The 13105-nt window shown below is 43.3% G+C and overlaps 1 protein-coding gene across 3 annotated transcripts in view; it reads right to left on the reverse strand.

Annotated features, from left to right (window-relative positions):
* Nucleotides 1-11568, reverse strand: part of ckap5 (cytoskeleton associated protein 5) — a 30870-nt gene extending 19302 nt beyond the window's left edge. For all 3 annotated transcript variants that reach the window (XM_079743546.1, XM_079743547.1, XM_079743545.1), the window contains exons 1-20: nucleotides 11492-11568; nucleotides 9860-9956; nucleotides 9071-9264; nucleotides 6842-7048; nucleotides 6494-6665; nucleotides 6266-6398; nucleotides 5879-5979; nucleotides 5552-5665; nucleotides 5037-5141; nucleotides 4594-4683; nucleotides 3715-3879; nucleotides 3497-3625; nucleotides 3133-3288; nucleotides 2872-2973; nucleotides 2650-2760; nucleotides 2154-2246; nucleotides 1667-1852; nucleotides 1109-1203; nucleotides 608-791; nucleotides 13-155 (exon numbers count right to left, since the gene is read on the reverse strand). In XM_079743546.1, the coding sequence (XP_079599672.1) occupies nucleotides 13-155; nucleotides 608-791; nucleotides 1109-1203; nucleotides 1667-1852; nucleotides 2154-2246; nucleotides 2650-2760; nucleotides 2872-2973; nucleotides 3133-3288; nucleotides 3497-3625; nucleotides 3715-3879; nucleotides 4594-4683; nucleotides 5037-5141; nucleotides 5552-5665; nucleotides 5879-5979; nucleotides 6266-6398; nucleotides 6494-6665; nucleotides 6842-7048; nucleotides 9071-9264; nucleotides 9860-9916 (2537 nt within the window). In that variant the 5' untranslated portion in view covers nucleotides 9917-9956; nucleotides 11492-11568. The remainder of the gene's footprint in view (nucleotides 1-12; nucleotides 156-607; nucleotides 792-1108; nucleotides 1204-1666; nucleotides 1853-2153; nucleotides 2247-2649; nucleotides 2761-2871; nucleotides 2974-3132; nucleotides 3289-3496; nucleotides 3626-3714; nucleotides 3880-4593; nucleotides 4684-5036; nucleotides 5142-5551; nucleotides 5666-5878; nucleotides 5980-6265; nucleotides 6399-6493; nucleotides 6666-6841; nucleotides 7049-9070; nucleotides 9265-9859; nucleotides 9957-11491) is intronic.
* Between the last annotated feature and the right edge of the window lie 1537 nt (nucleotides 11569-13105).

Consider the following 13105-nt stretch of genomic DNA (forward strand, 5'->3'; position numbering starts at 1 on the left):
AGAGGGGCTGACCTGATGTCTGTTCGGGGGAGGAGATCCATAATGTCTGGTGGTCCCCCCGCATCGTCCTCTGGTTCGTCCCCATCGTCCCCATCGGCCTCGGGCCCAGACTTCCTGGTGCCCCGGATGGCTGCGGGGGGCGACTGGCCCTGCATCTGTTAGGAGGGGGACATGTAGTATTTATTTATCCACTTCATTGAGATTCAGAGTCTCTTTTGAAACATATGCATTATCACATTGGAAGCACAGCTGAAATACAATAAGTGAATCTGTGACAGGTTGTACAGCAAAGGTGTTCAGTCTTCTTAAGTGACTTCAGTTGAGATACATTCAGCTTCAAGTTATTTTTTCATTTAGTTTCATTTTAGAAAGAAAATGATATGTGCATGTTTTCAGTTGAGAAAAACTGTTGAAAAATTGCGATGGAAGCCCAGATAATCTGCACAAATAACACTTCTCTCTCCTGGCTGGCCTCATGAGGCTATTTCAAATGTTTCTTTAAAAAAAAAAAGAAATGCAACATGGATTGAAAGGACGGCAGACATTTTCAAACAATCTCAAAATACTCAAATCCAAGACGTTAACGGCATGAAAAAAAAAGGCAAACCTTCTCAAACTCTGCGTCTATCTGCGAGAGCAGGGCGGGCTTCTCGTCCTCGAAGAACATGCGCAGGGGGGCGCCCATGTAGAGGTACATGACCCCAAGCAGGGCGATGGCCGAGATCCGCACGGCAGGGTTGGTGGCTCCCAGTGCGATCTTCACGTTGTTGATGAAGGCTTTCACGTTGATCCTAGAGAGGAGGGACGTTATCATTGGAGCAGATGACATCATGTGCCAGGTCGAGGAACAAAGTATTCATTATTGTTATGTATGCTTATGCACACGCATGTTTATACGTAGATATGTACCCCCTTCAAGTAGTTTAAATGGACATGGGCAGGAGTGACTCTGCTCTGAATAAACTAAATTATAAATCGTAAACTAACATAACAGATACATGTATATGCTTCTGAGAATTATGAAACCAATTCAGCCATTCATCTTACAAATATTCTAAGAGCTAACCCTCCCCATGGCAGGATGAGCCGTCAGGCAAGTCCCACTCACCCAGCGAAGCCAAACTCCTTCATGGCGTTTGCCAGCCAATTAAGAGACTCAGACTGGTTCTTGGGGTTCTTCTGAGCAAAAGCCAATGATACCAACTGAAAAAACACACAGAATAATAAATGTCATACCTCATACATATTCAATATTTTTAAGTCTACAGCCCCGAGTGGGACAGGGATGGCTTATTTTTTGCTCCATTTTGACACATTAATTGATTGATTGGTTGTCTTTTTCACATTCGCAATGGAATTCATCCTTAACTACTAGGAAAGACTCGGTCTTGGGAGTGGAGAGTCTGAGCAGAGGGGCACTGGAGTGTGGGGGCAAGTGGTGAATCAATGTAGAGATGTTCTAGCAACGGTAGACAAGAACCTCAATCAATTTAACACAAGTCGTTTTTTCATGTTCACATCGTTGAGACAGTAAAACAGGATTTACACTGAACAGCCATGAGACAATCGGGTCATCCTATTGTGTTTTATTGTACTAATAAAACATAGTGCAAAAGAATGAAAAATAAACCAAAAAAAGAGAGCGTAGAGACATCGTAAGCCTCACCTGTTCAGCAGTCCACGGCAGTGAGCAGGACTCTCCGATGGCCGTCAGCCCCTCCTTTGCGTTCCCGCCGCACTTGACGTCTCCCACCTTGTCCACCAGGCACTCCAGGACCACGGAGGCGGAGGTCTTGGAGAACTGCCCTCTCTGGGCGATGATGGTCACCACGCGGAGCTTCATCTGCATCACCTACATGTGTGGAGGACGGGTAGGGCAGGGCCGTCACACTGGGAGCCTTGATGGCTCACAATCAAATAACTCATTACATCTTTGAGCGACGAGTTTGGACTACGAAAGAAGGATTACAATGATCGGGGTGGAAGTGAGCGTGCAGCCTTTTCCCTCTCGTCAACAGCCGTTCCCTTGCCGTACCCTTTCTATACAAGATTGCTTTCATTTGAAGGACAATGACAGGCGGTGAGGTCGGATATACTTACAAGCAGCATACAAAAGCGTTTGGTTTCAAACTGAACACCATGGCAACGGTTACCTGGAAGTTGGTCTCCTTCCACCCAGGCTTCTTGGCAAGCATCCTCACCAAGGCCTGGCAGGGCATTTCTATCTTATCCATGGTCTCAACAGCCTGCACAGCAAGACAGAGCATCCATCAACGCTCAGTGATTCAGTCAATCAATGGGTTGTGATTCCACTCAAGGCAGTAAGCTAACAAATGTATTGAATAATATGCTCTGCATATCCAAGCAGAAAGGAGAAGACCTAATCTAATAGGTTCTGCAGCACAGATGGTTAGCTCCGTGATGAGCTGTCGGATATGGAAATTGTCACAAAGGGATAACCACTTATGAACAATTTGAGATGCAAAGTGAATTGGAAGCAGCCCAATTAAATTATCTTAAGAGCTAATAACATTAGGGTGCCAGGCTAAGACAGACCCAGTGTGGAGTATGCAATAGAGATTTAGAACATTAAAATAGTTTGAATGGGATCCAACACAATAAGTGCAATAAGCAGGCAGAACAAGTTACCTTTTGGAACTCCTCCATGCTGGCCAGCCTCTCCTTCCAGTTGGCCGAATCTAGATGCTCCAGACAGGAAGCAGGAAGTACTAGCGCTGCCCTCTGCTCACAAACCTCGATCTGAAACGACCACAGCGTCCAGACAGCAAGTCAGGCAACCAACATTAAAAACACTTGACGATGACAAAGGGAGGGTGAAACTCTGACGCGGAACCGGCCCTTGTTACTCACCGCCAGTTCGGTTTCTATAATCTCTTTGGTCTCAACCCCTTTCTTAGCCTTAGCCCCGGACGAGGTGGCTGGCTTGCCCTTCTTAGAAGGTCCTGCGGAAGGCTTCGGACAAGAGAACACAGAAAACTCATCTTCAGGCATGCCACCATCTTTTTACAGCAGTGTGCCAATTGAACACAACATACAAACATGCAGGAATTGATGAACACATACATACAATCTTAAAGGAAATGTGTTTGATTTAATTGGTGAAGTGTTTACCTTGCTGGCCGCGGCTACAGGTGTCTTCTTGGGTGGGCCTGAGGACTTGGATGGGGCTTCGCTTGGGGGAGGGGCTTTAGCGGCGGGCTTCTTGTCTCCTCCGCTCGCCCCGCGTTTAGCCCCGGGGAGTTCCACTTTATCTGCACATTCCTTTATCTGTAACCGTGGGAATAAGGGGAGGATCTTAGCCATCAGGCAAAAGTAGTAATAAATAAAAAAAGCGGTCCAGTCTTGTTGAAATCCCTTCGGTGTATATATTGGCTTGTCCTGTTTCTATGCTATTTATGATTTTTTCTACAGTTTCAGCCAACTGTAGTTAAATCACTAGATTCCTTCCTAACGCCCTCCCTCTCTCCCTTCTCACCTTATCCAGTTTGAGCTTATCCAGATCGGCCAGGAAGGGGTTGACGGCCTTCTCCCCGATCACCTTCATGGCTGTCCCCAAGGCCTCAAAAGCGGCGTCTCGAACCTCCAGGGCCGAGTCGTTTACTTGCTGTGAGAAGGTTAAAAGGACAAGGCCACAGTGAATCCTTCACCTCCAGCCATGAAGAGACCACAGAGGAAAAGGCAGGAGGCACTGACCTTAAGGAGGGCCGCACAGAAGGGCTTGAGGACGCTTTTGGACAGGGTGGCCTGGGTGCAGTGTCTGAAGGCGCGGGCCAGGAAGAGGGAGGCCTGCTGCTTGATGGAGGGATTCTTGTTGTCCATCACGCCCAAGATGTCCTCCGACAGGTTCTGCAGGGTGGTCTAGGAGGGGATAAGTTTGCATTATAATTTTGGTTGTATTTTATTTAAAAATCGTCATTGAACACAGATGGAAACAAGACAAAAAACAGAGATAAAATGATAAAAAGTACAGGGTTGCATCCCTACATAATTAATAATCATTTGTTATTCAAGTTATTATTATAAAAAGGTATTCAGAAAGTCCCTCAAGGCAATGGATGATCTAATTATTTGTCATCAAATTGATGTGTATTTCATTGTGGGACAGTATTTAATACTTGATATTCAAATTTAAATAGATCTTACATAATTATATGCTTAGTTTATCCAAAGTGACCTCCACTGAATTCAGTTTCATGTCATTAAGGAGCAGGGGGGCTTTGACCTCTTGCTCAAAGATGGCTACAGTTAGAATATGGACACCAGAGCATTTCTTCAGGGAGTTCAGTGTCCTGAAAACCAGATGCTATCCTGCCCCGAGGGTCATGAAAATATTAAAATACAGGGAAACGTTTTGTGCAGTCATGGTAATACTGCAGAACCACACGTCTGTCACATTGGCTAGCATAATTGACTATTGGAAAGGATTTGGTGCTTTAACTACTAGCTACTATACTTTATCTCTCAATGACAAACATCCTAATGGAAATGTTTTAACAATATTCTACAAACATAAATCTAATAAATTCCATCTGAAACTTTGCATCAGATGATTTCTTGGCATTTTGTACTCACAGTGAGGAAGATGGCGTCGATGGCCTCCTGCAAGGCCTGCACAACCTGAGGTTTCTTCTCCTTGAACTTCTCAAGAATAGTCGACACCACCTGGGACCACACACCAAGCAGTGCAGAAAAGAGAAGAGCAGTTAACGACGAGTAGACGACACTAGACAACAGAAAAGAGTTATTGATTATCTGAGGTCAATTAAATAAAAAGGGCCTGCTTTAGGTGTTATTGGTAAATTATGGTATAAGGTCAATGCAATGCAAGGTCAATGCTAACTCCAGACAAGCCAACTCATGTTTTCTTTCAATTGGCTTGTTGAGCTTGAGCAAATACTGGATCTATTAAAGATGCATTCATTAATTTAACAATTTCACCCTCAAAGGGTTTGTAACAAAGCAAACGATAACCCACAACATGGATAGAAATAATACATCCAGTCGGTCAAACTTACAATTGTGGAATAAGTTCCAAACTTCTTCCTGAGTCCAGTGGCTAGACCAGCCAGGCATTTAGCGGCCAGGGTCACTAGCATAACGTTGGCATCTTTCCCCACAACCTGGAACACAAGACTTACGAGTTCAAACTACAGATGTGCTACAGAAGCTATCAGAATTTTAAATAAGCCATCACTTATATCAAATATACCTCATCAATACATGCGTGACGGACACCAGTGTGACTATCAGTAAAATAGTCACACTAACACATTAAACATTAAGGAAGACCTACGTACATACTTACAAACATATATATATACATACATCAAATTGCCTGGGTCCTAGATCCCAGGCAATCCCATCGACCCCACAGATAAATCAAGCCATTGCACCACCCATATATATCAATGACTACATTAAATCCTATGTATAAGGCTTATATAATCATGTTAAATCAATGCAGCACACAGCAGTGCAGCATTAGCCTCACAGACTAATAGGATACAAGGTGAAAGTCACAATCTCTAACCTTCTTCAGCGCTCTGACCAGGTCGCCATAGTCTCCACCCTCTAGTTTAGGGTTTTTAGCCAGCGTCTCCACAGCCTCCAGGGTTTCCTTCCTCTCCTGCCACTTCTTGGCTTCCTGTAGAAAGTCAGACATGCACACATTGTTAGCCCCCACAAACAACACATAAATAGAAAACAATGTGATCCGGAATTCTGGCGAGAACATTAGGCGTACATCATGCAAAACCTTGCTGAAAAACAATATTCCATTAACTCAACTCCGCCTCTTTCCACCACAGCTAGCTCCTCTATTACTGGGTATAGTTTGGACTCAGTGGGGCATGCTTACTATCTTTTCGTAGAAGTCCTTTGGGAGCTTGGCAAGGATATCCACCGCCTCCAGCAGCTCATAGGGATCCACCACCACCACCGTGTCCTCCTCTTCCTCCCCTGAGGGCAGAGGAGTGGAAGAGTCAACACAAATATTAACTACTGATCCTGGCATATGAATCATCATAGGCCTCTGTAGAAACAGCTTGTTTCAACCACAGAAGAAGAAATGCAGACGTAATGGAAAAGGAGATGCATTTCATCTGCATTTCATTTGGGTCGAAACGCAAACAACTGCATTATTACGCATTGCATGTTCACATCGCTTAAGATCACCCATTCCACAAAAGCAAAGAGAAGAGGTTTGGTTCTTGGCCTAGCATGCTTTGTGATTCTGGAGTGTTACCGTCAACTTCATCTCCTTTATTGGCCTGGTGCTGCTCAAACTTGGCTTTCAGGTCTTGCTGTGAGCGGAGAAACCTGGTCTGTTTGGGCGCCGCTGTCGGCACCTTCACCCACTCCTCCTCCAGATCCTTCAACTAGCGGAACACAGGACAAAGAGCAAACACATTTATAGTTTCATGAGGTAAATACCATACCAAGACGAAGGCCTGTCCATGTGAGCGCCATTTACCTGGACAGAGTTGATACCCTGCAGCGGTGGTCTCAAAGCATCTCTGATCCACCTGAAGATCTCTATTGCCAAGAGCTTTGCTTCGTCTCTGACCGCCTTCTCCCTGGATTCAAACTGCTTCGGCAATACTTTCACCACTGGCTTCAAGGTCACAATCTTTGATCCAAACTCACTGTGGGAAGAAAGCAAAAGATAAGTCAGGACAAATGAGCAACCTGCCTTCCATGAAATGATATAATATAAACAGCCCTGCCTAATCGTTAATCAAACCGGACACTAAACGAAGAGTGAAGAATCCCTATAAGTTCCCCTGCCGTCCCATGGAGACCCTTGAGAGCCCCCACTGACCTGAGGGCCTTCCGGAGGGCCTCAAGGCAGGCCACGACCACCTTTGGGTTCTTGTTCTCCAGCCCTTTTAGCAGCTCGTCCTGGACCACTTCAGCCTTCTCGATCTCTATGTACATCAGGCAGATCTCTAAGCCCAGCTCTTTTGCCCGCGCCTTGGGTTGGTTGAACACCTTGGTGATCACTCCAGACGTCACCTCACCCGTTGTCCTGCAGCAGGAGGGGACAAAAGACGGTTCATTCCTTAGTAGGCTGAGCCTCTCTCACGCATAGTCCCTGGTAAATCACTGGGATAAACTTTTGGGCACAGCTAGTGGTTTTCACATTCAGCCACGATCTGGAACATCGCCGCCTTGCACCCTTTCACCCTTGGCATAGCAATGCTGGATTAGACGGGCCAAGGGACAGTCCAGCAGATGGAGGTAATGCCAAACATTTGGATGCCACCATTAAACTTGCGGATTGAGAAGAGCTCAATTTTTTTGGCATCTGTCCAGTTCCCGGTCATATCTTAAAATAGGAGTTAAAACAAGACAAGCTGAATTTATATTAGTTTTGAATCACCGGAAAAGCATTGACGCGTTAAGATAAACAAGTCGCCAATGCAAATATGTTTTTGATTGGTTCCCTCGCAGCACTGGAGAGCATCTTACGTCACACAGATGTGACGTAAGATGCTCTGTCCAGTTCCCGGTCATATCTTAAAATAGGAGTTAAAACAAGACAAGCTGAATTTATATTAGTTTTGAATCACCGGAAAAGCATTGACGCGTTAAGATAAACAAGTCGCCAATGCAAATATGTTTTTGATTGGTTCCCTCGCAGCACTGGAGAGCATCTTACGTCACACAGATGTAACCTTTACTGGCCTCTCCTGGCAAAGTTACTGCCTTATTTAACAACACAGCCATACCCACAGTGCTCCAGTAAAGTTACTAGGTCCTGAGCAGGCAAATTGGTGGTGCAGATTTCACATAAAAACCACCCCTGCTCCCATTTACAAATGCACAGGGCGCAGGAAATGTTCCTGAATATTGCATGGGAGGGCTGCATGTTGGAAGGACCTTTAGTTTGTTAAACAAGCGTAGCTTTTTTTTGATTTATTGTGAAATAATGATCCTCATCAAAGTCTCGCTGAGTTGAAAATGCATTTAAGAAAATTATAATACAAAATAAGGCATTCAGCCATTTCAGGTCATCTGAATGTCTTTCAATGAATTAGTCCTAAAGTCACAAAGTATATGCACAGTTGACAATTCCAGCTGACTGTCATTTCTGCTTAGAGTTGATGTAAGTAAACAATAGATGTATGAATTAACTGTTGCAATGTGCTTGACCTCTAAAGGAGAGAAATAGTCGTACTGCCTCGTTATAATAATGTCCACTGGTTAAAATAAAACCGAATCCTCTGACTATTGGTTGCCATGTATACCTCCCTCTACTGCTTACCATTGGGGTGTCCCTAGGCTTAGCATATTCCAGTTAATTTGCTTAAAATTTGAATCCTTACTTTGATTAACCCAACACACACCTGACTATCTTAAGTCATGTATCCTTAAGAAAAACCAAATCCATACACCCATTGACTAGCAGTCCATTAACAGCACACTACACGTGTACATTATCGGCAGAATGTGATACACACAAACTCTCGGCACGAGTAACACGCAGCCGGGCATCGGGTTACTCCGCTGCAATGGAGCAGAGGCCGAAGTGAGCTTCCCAAAATGAGTCATTGAACGTTTACGTCATTCCTGCATTTCATTCGGTGTCTCCCTATTGTCGTATGGAAACAAATGGCAGCAGTGTCGTCTATCCCTGTGGTTTTCAAACTACGGATAATGACACGCAAATGTGTCGCAGCAGGAGCAAGTGGATCATGGGATCGTCAAGATAAAATATGCATTAAAAAATAGGATTGCACGCTTAGATGACCTTGTCATTTGACCACAAGTAGGTTTGAGACTATATGGAACGATGGAGGAAAATATGATTAACAAGTTACAACATGCATATAGAAACGTAAATGTAAACTGTTTTTAAATTGTAATAAAAATGAGATATTTGGTGGATCCTAGGCCAAAGGTTCCTGTACAGGTAGGCCCCAGTATGAAAACATTTTGGAGCATGTGGTCTAAACAACCTCAACATTTAACACAGATGACCACATTGGTCAAGTTTTGACATTCTCTCAAACTGTATGGTTGCTTTGTCTAAATAGCAATGACTTACTTTCCGGCTATGTGGGCATTCCTCACAAAAGCCAAGGCTGTCTCCAGGCCCTTCAGTTGAGCCACAACATTGGAGTCGGTGACAAACTTCTTGATCAGCCCCAGGTATTTTCCCCATTCTGGACTTTTTTCATCCTCTATCCTCTGAAAGAGTTTCAGGGCTTCTTCATAGCCGTTCAGACGGGCTTTCCAGACCTGTTGAGCAGAGAGCGAGAAAATCAGTTACGGAAAGGGAGGGTTTGGGTGGAAGAACCAGACAAGTTTGATAACCTTAAGCCTAACCATTTTGCTGTCTTTTTATCGAGGAAGACAGACAGAGTTCAAAGTCTAACTGGAAAAGTGACCCAAATAGAAGACGAGATTGAGTTATTGGAGCAAGCTAATTATCTGTACATATTTTGTTTTGATGGTTGTTCAGGAGATTGGAATGATAAAGACCAACAATATGAGCACACAGCTGCTGTGACATTACTATATCTACAGTAGCAAATGACATGAAGATATTATATATTCTATACTATGACTAATGATTACATGTAGACGCTTGTTGAAGACACAGGAGAATCCCAAGTAATGGGCACAAGGCTACAGCTTTTTTAGTATGGTCCTTTAACATTTAAAAAAACGAATGCTATACAACAGGACATCTCAAACTGCAGGGATGTGTATATAAGAAAAGATGTTAAGTCTCAACAGATAAGTTACCAACGTCAAGCACACTTTTGAAGCCTACGAACATCTGCTCAGGACAAGTGAGGTGATTGAAGCGCAATAGCGACAAGTCATTCACCTTGTGTTCACATTTCTGGTCGACGGGAAGCTTCATCCACTCACTATCGTCCCCCATGGTGGCCTCTAGTGGGCGGGCCTCCTTAAAAGGTACTCAACTGGACAAATAAAAAAGGATGTCAACAATAATGTACACGTGTTGTCTGTCATCTGCATCAAAAGGATTACAAAAGTTTAAATGATAAGCACAATATTTGTCTCACCAATTAAAATCTGCATGAACCATATAATATGCATGCGGCTCGCCACAAGGACTTTGAGGGGTATATTTGAGTATAGTTTGCAATATCCAATGAGTACAATTAACAAAAACAAAACCCGCCACAAATATGTAAATGATAACTTCCTTATATTTCAGTACCATAGCTAAAAAGATAATCACCATGTAAGATGTGATGTACAAATGAGAACAGACAGAATACCTTCATAACAACTAGTTGTGTCATATGACGCTTTGGTGTTGGGTGCAAAAATAAGACACTGGATTGCACATGCCCTGGGCGCACATTTGAATACAAACTGAACTTTCCCAGCATGTTTCACAATCATCAGTATGCGATGGTAGAGTAAAAGATGAAGTGATGGATTCAAACAGGTATAATTGCCAAATTTATAAAATAAATAAGTTGCACGGCTGGTCATAACGTGCGTCTTGACAATATTGCACTCAGAGGCAAGAGTTCCGGTTTCTCTCCCTCCCACTTAAGAAAAAGCATGTGATGGAGTCTAAATGTATTTTCAGAGGAGTGGCACATACTCGGCTCTTATTCATCATCCATCATGTTCTGGTAAACAAGACAACATCCTTATCCCAAGCCAAGTACAGTATTAGAACGAATGCAACGTGCAATGCACTATCACACATAAATGGCCTAAATCTTTAATCTAACGTTAGTCTTTAATACCCACTTGCCATGTCTAACCAATGCATCATATGTGGCTCTGGGTTTCAAAACAAAATAAACTATACCCTTGCACAATCTTTAACGTCATAGACTCAAAGTAGAATCACATTAAACATCAATACTTGGTTAAAGGCCCTTGACAATCATTTTAATGGAAACGAAGAAATTATTAGCGTTTCCTGTCAATGCTCAAATCCTGTCCCCACTGCTGGCTAACAACCCGTACTACTCAAACGGTAAATAAACATGATCAAGCTTGTCATACGAATCAACAATGTGGTTGCACCGCAAGAGCAAGACCATCGTTGATAAGCAACACTAGTGGCACGACACAAGTTAGCGGGTTAGTTACCCGTACGTTAGCTAACATTAGCAAGCCGTCGCTGCTCTCTATAGTCCTCCATTCTAGGGAAGACAGATCAGAGGCCTCAATACAAACACAAGTCCACCTCAAGATGTATCTGGTCGCTATCGAGTCATGTGCATATAGCAGGGTCAGCATGGGAGACCACGGTTGTTCACAATTAGATCGTATTCTGAAACATACAACAACCCGTACGTTTCGAAGGCTAGACGGCGCTGGCTACTGAGATGCTGTTAGCCAGTATTGCGCCGTAACAACACAAGCAGGCCTGGCGACGCAGCACACAACACACATAAGGTGACGCAGAGCACGGATAACTATAACCTAGACGAAAACAGATACTTGTTAGTATAAAATAGTTTACCTGTGTGTGTCGTTGTGTCAAATAACTAGTTATACCGTGGCGATATATTGAACCACTTCCAGAGCAGCCTAGCTGAGCTTTGAAACGCCTCCAAGGGCGGAGAGATGGAGGGAGGAGAGGCGGAGGGGGCGCCACCCTGAACGACGTCACGCTGTCAGAACCGGCGGAGACTGAATCAAATAGGTCAGACCCAAAGGCTGTACATGGCCACTTGTCAAGTGACAGCACTCGAATGTGCCTCCACGGTGTATTGCATTTATTTTTGAATTCCAAGAAGTCCCACAGTCTCTAGAACTTCTGAATAAAATTATTATTAATCAAATAATTCAAATGAGAGGACAACAGGAATAACTATCCTATCTATCACCTTTGAACTGCTGGACTCGGTTAATGTGAGAACTTTTTGCAATTTGGACTTCTGAAACATGCCAACTCAATACAATACACAAACAAAACAACTGATGCATTTCTGACTTCATGTTTTTAAAAAAAAAAAAAAAAATCAAATCAGAAGTACATCATACAAAGAGCCGATATGTACAAAGGTACAAAAAGTTGATTTGTACCATAATAAACCCTTTTTGAAAAAGTACGGCGCCTCGGAGTGGCCATAGAGAGAGAAACCAATTTATTTCGAGGCCACGTTTTACTACATTTAGGGCTCGAATTGCTAGTTTAAATCTTTCACAACAAAAATGTACCATTCTGTAAACTAATTGATAAACACTGGGCATACAACTGGGTTTCCTTTCTTAAATTAAGCTATAATATACACAAATAAAATAACAATATTGTGGCGAGCAGCACGGGAAGGACGAGACGGGAGCCCAGGTTAAGCGGCTACGCAAGTCTCGTGCCCCATACACCGCACGACTACGAGAGTTAGTTTTGATTCTACGACACAAAGCATAACAGAAACACGGCACACCTGACCAACACACACAACTCTCTCACTCATGGTCCCGATCACACTACACGTCACACAACAATGGCACAACACACAATTAACACACAACCAATAAAGACCCCAAACCCGTTAACCCCACTTAACCTTACAACAAAACAAGTTGACAAAAGCCCCTTTTGTCAACTGACAACCCCAATTCCCAGGATCCCCTGCGCGACCCCGGAGGAGTCGCCACCATATCCTTTTTACATTTCTTTAATTTCTTAAATTAAGCAATGATATACGCATTTAAAATAGCAATATCGAGCAGCATATTATTTAAACTCTTCCTTTCTTACTAAGATGGGAGAGAGCAGCACTCAAATTTGCATATCGCCCTCATATCGCCCTATAGGTATAATCTATGCACGTAGCCAGATTTTACAGATCAGCTGCGGTACACATCGGACAAAACGTGCAAAATGATGTTCAGAATGCAAAACACAAGAATTTTACAATGAGTGATTGATCTTTTATGTGTTACGCCTATTCAACTATCGCGCATTCAGATTATGCAAATCAAACGTAGTAATGTGAAATTCGGATTTTGGGATTTTTTTTCATTCCAATGAACAAATCTTTTGAAGACGGATCGTTCACTTGTGCAGAGAAATAATGCATGTGACGTCAAATGTATGATTGATCATGATACAGTGGCGTAGCGTAGT

The sequence above is a fragment of the Pollachius pollachius genome, assembly GCF_949987615.1.
Source record: "Pollachius pollachius genome assembly, chromosome: 9".
Classification (NCBI taxonomy): domain Eukaryota; kingdom Metazoa; phylum Chordata; class Actinopteri; order Gadiformes; family Gadidae; genus Pollachius; species Pollachius pollachius.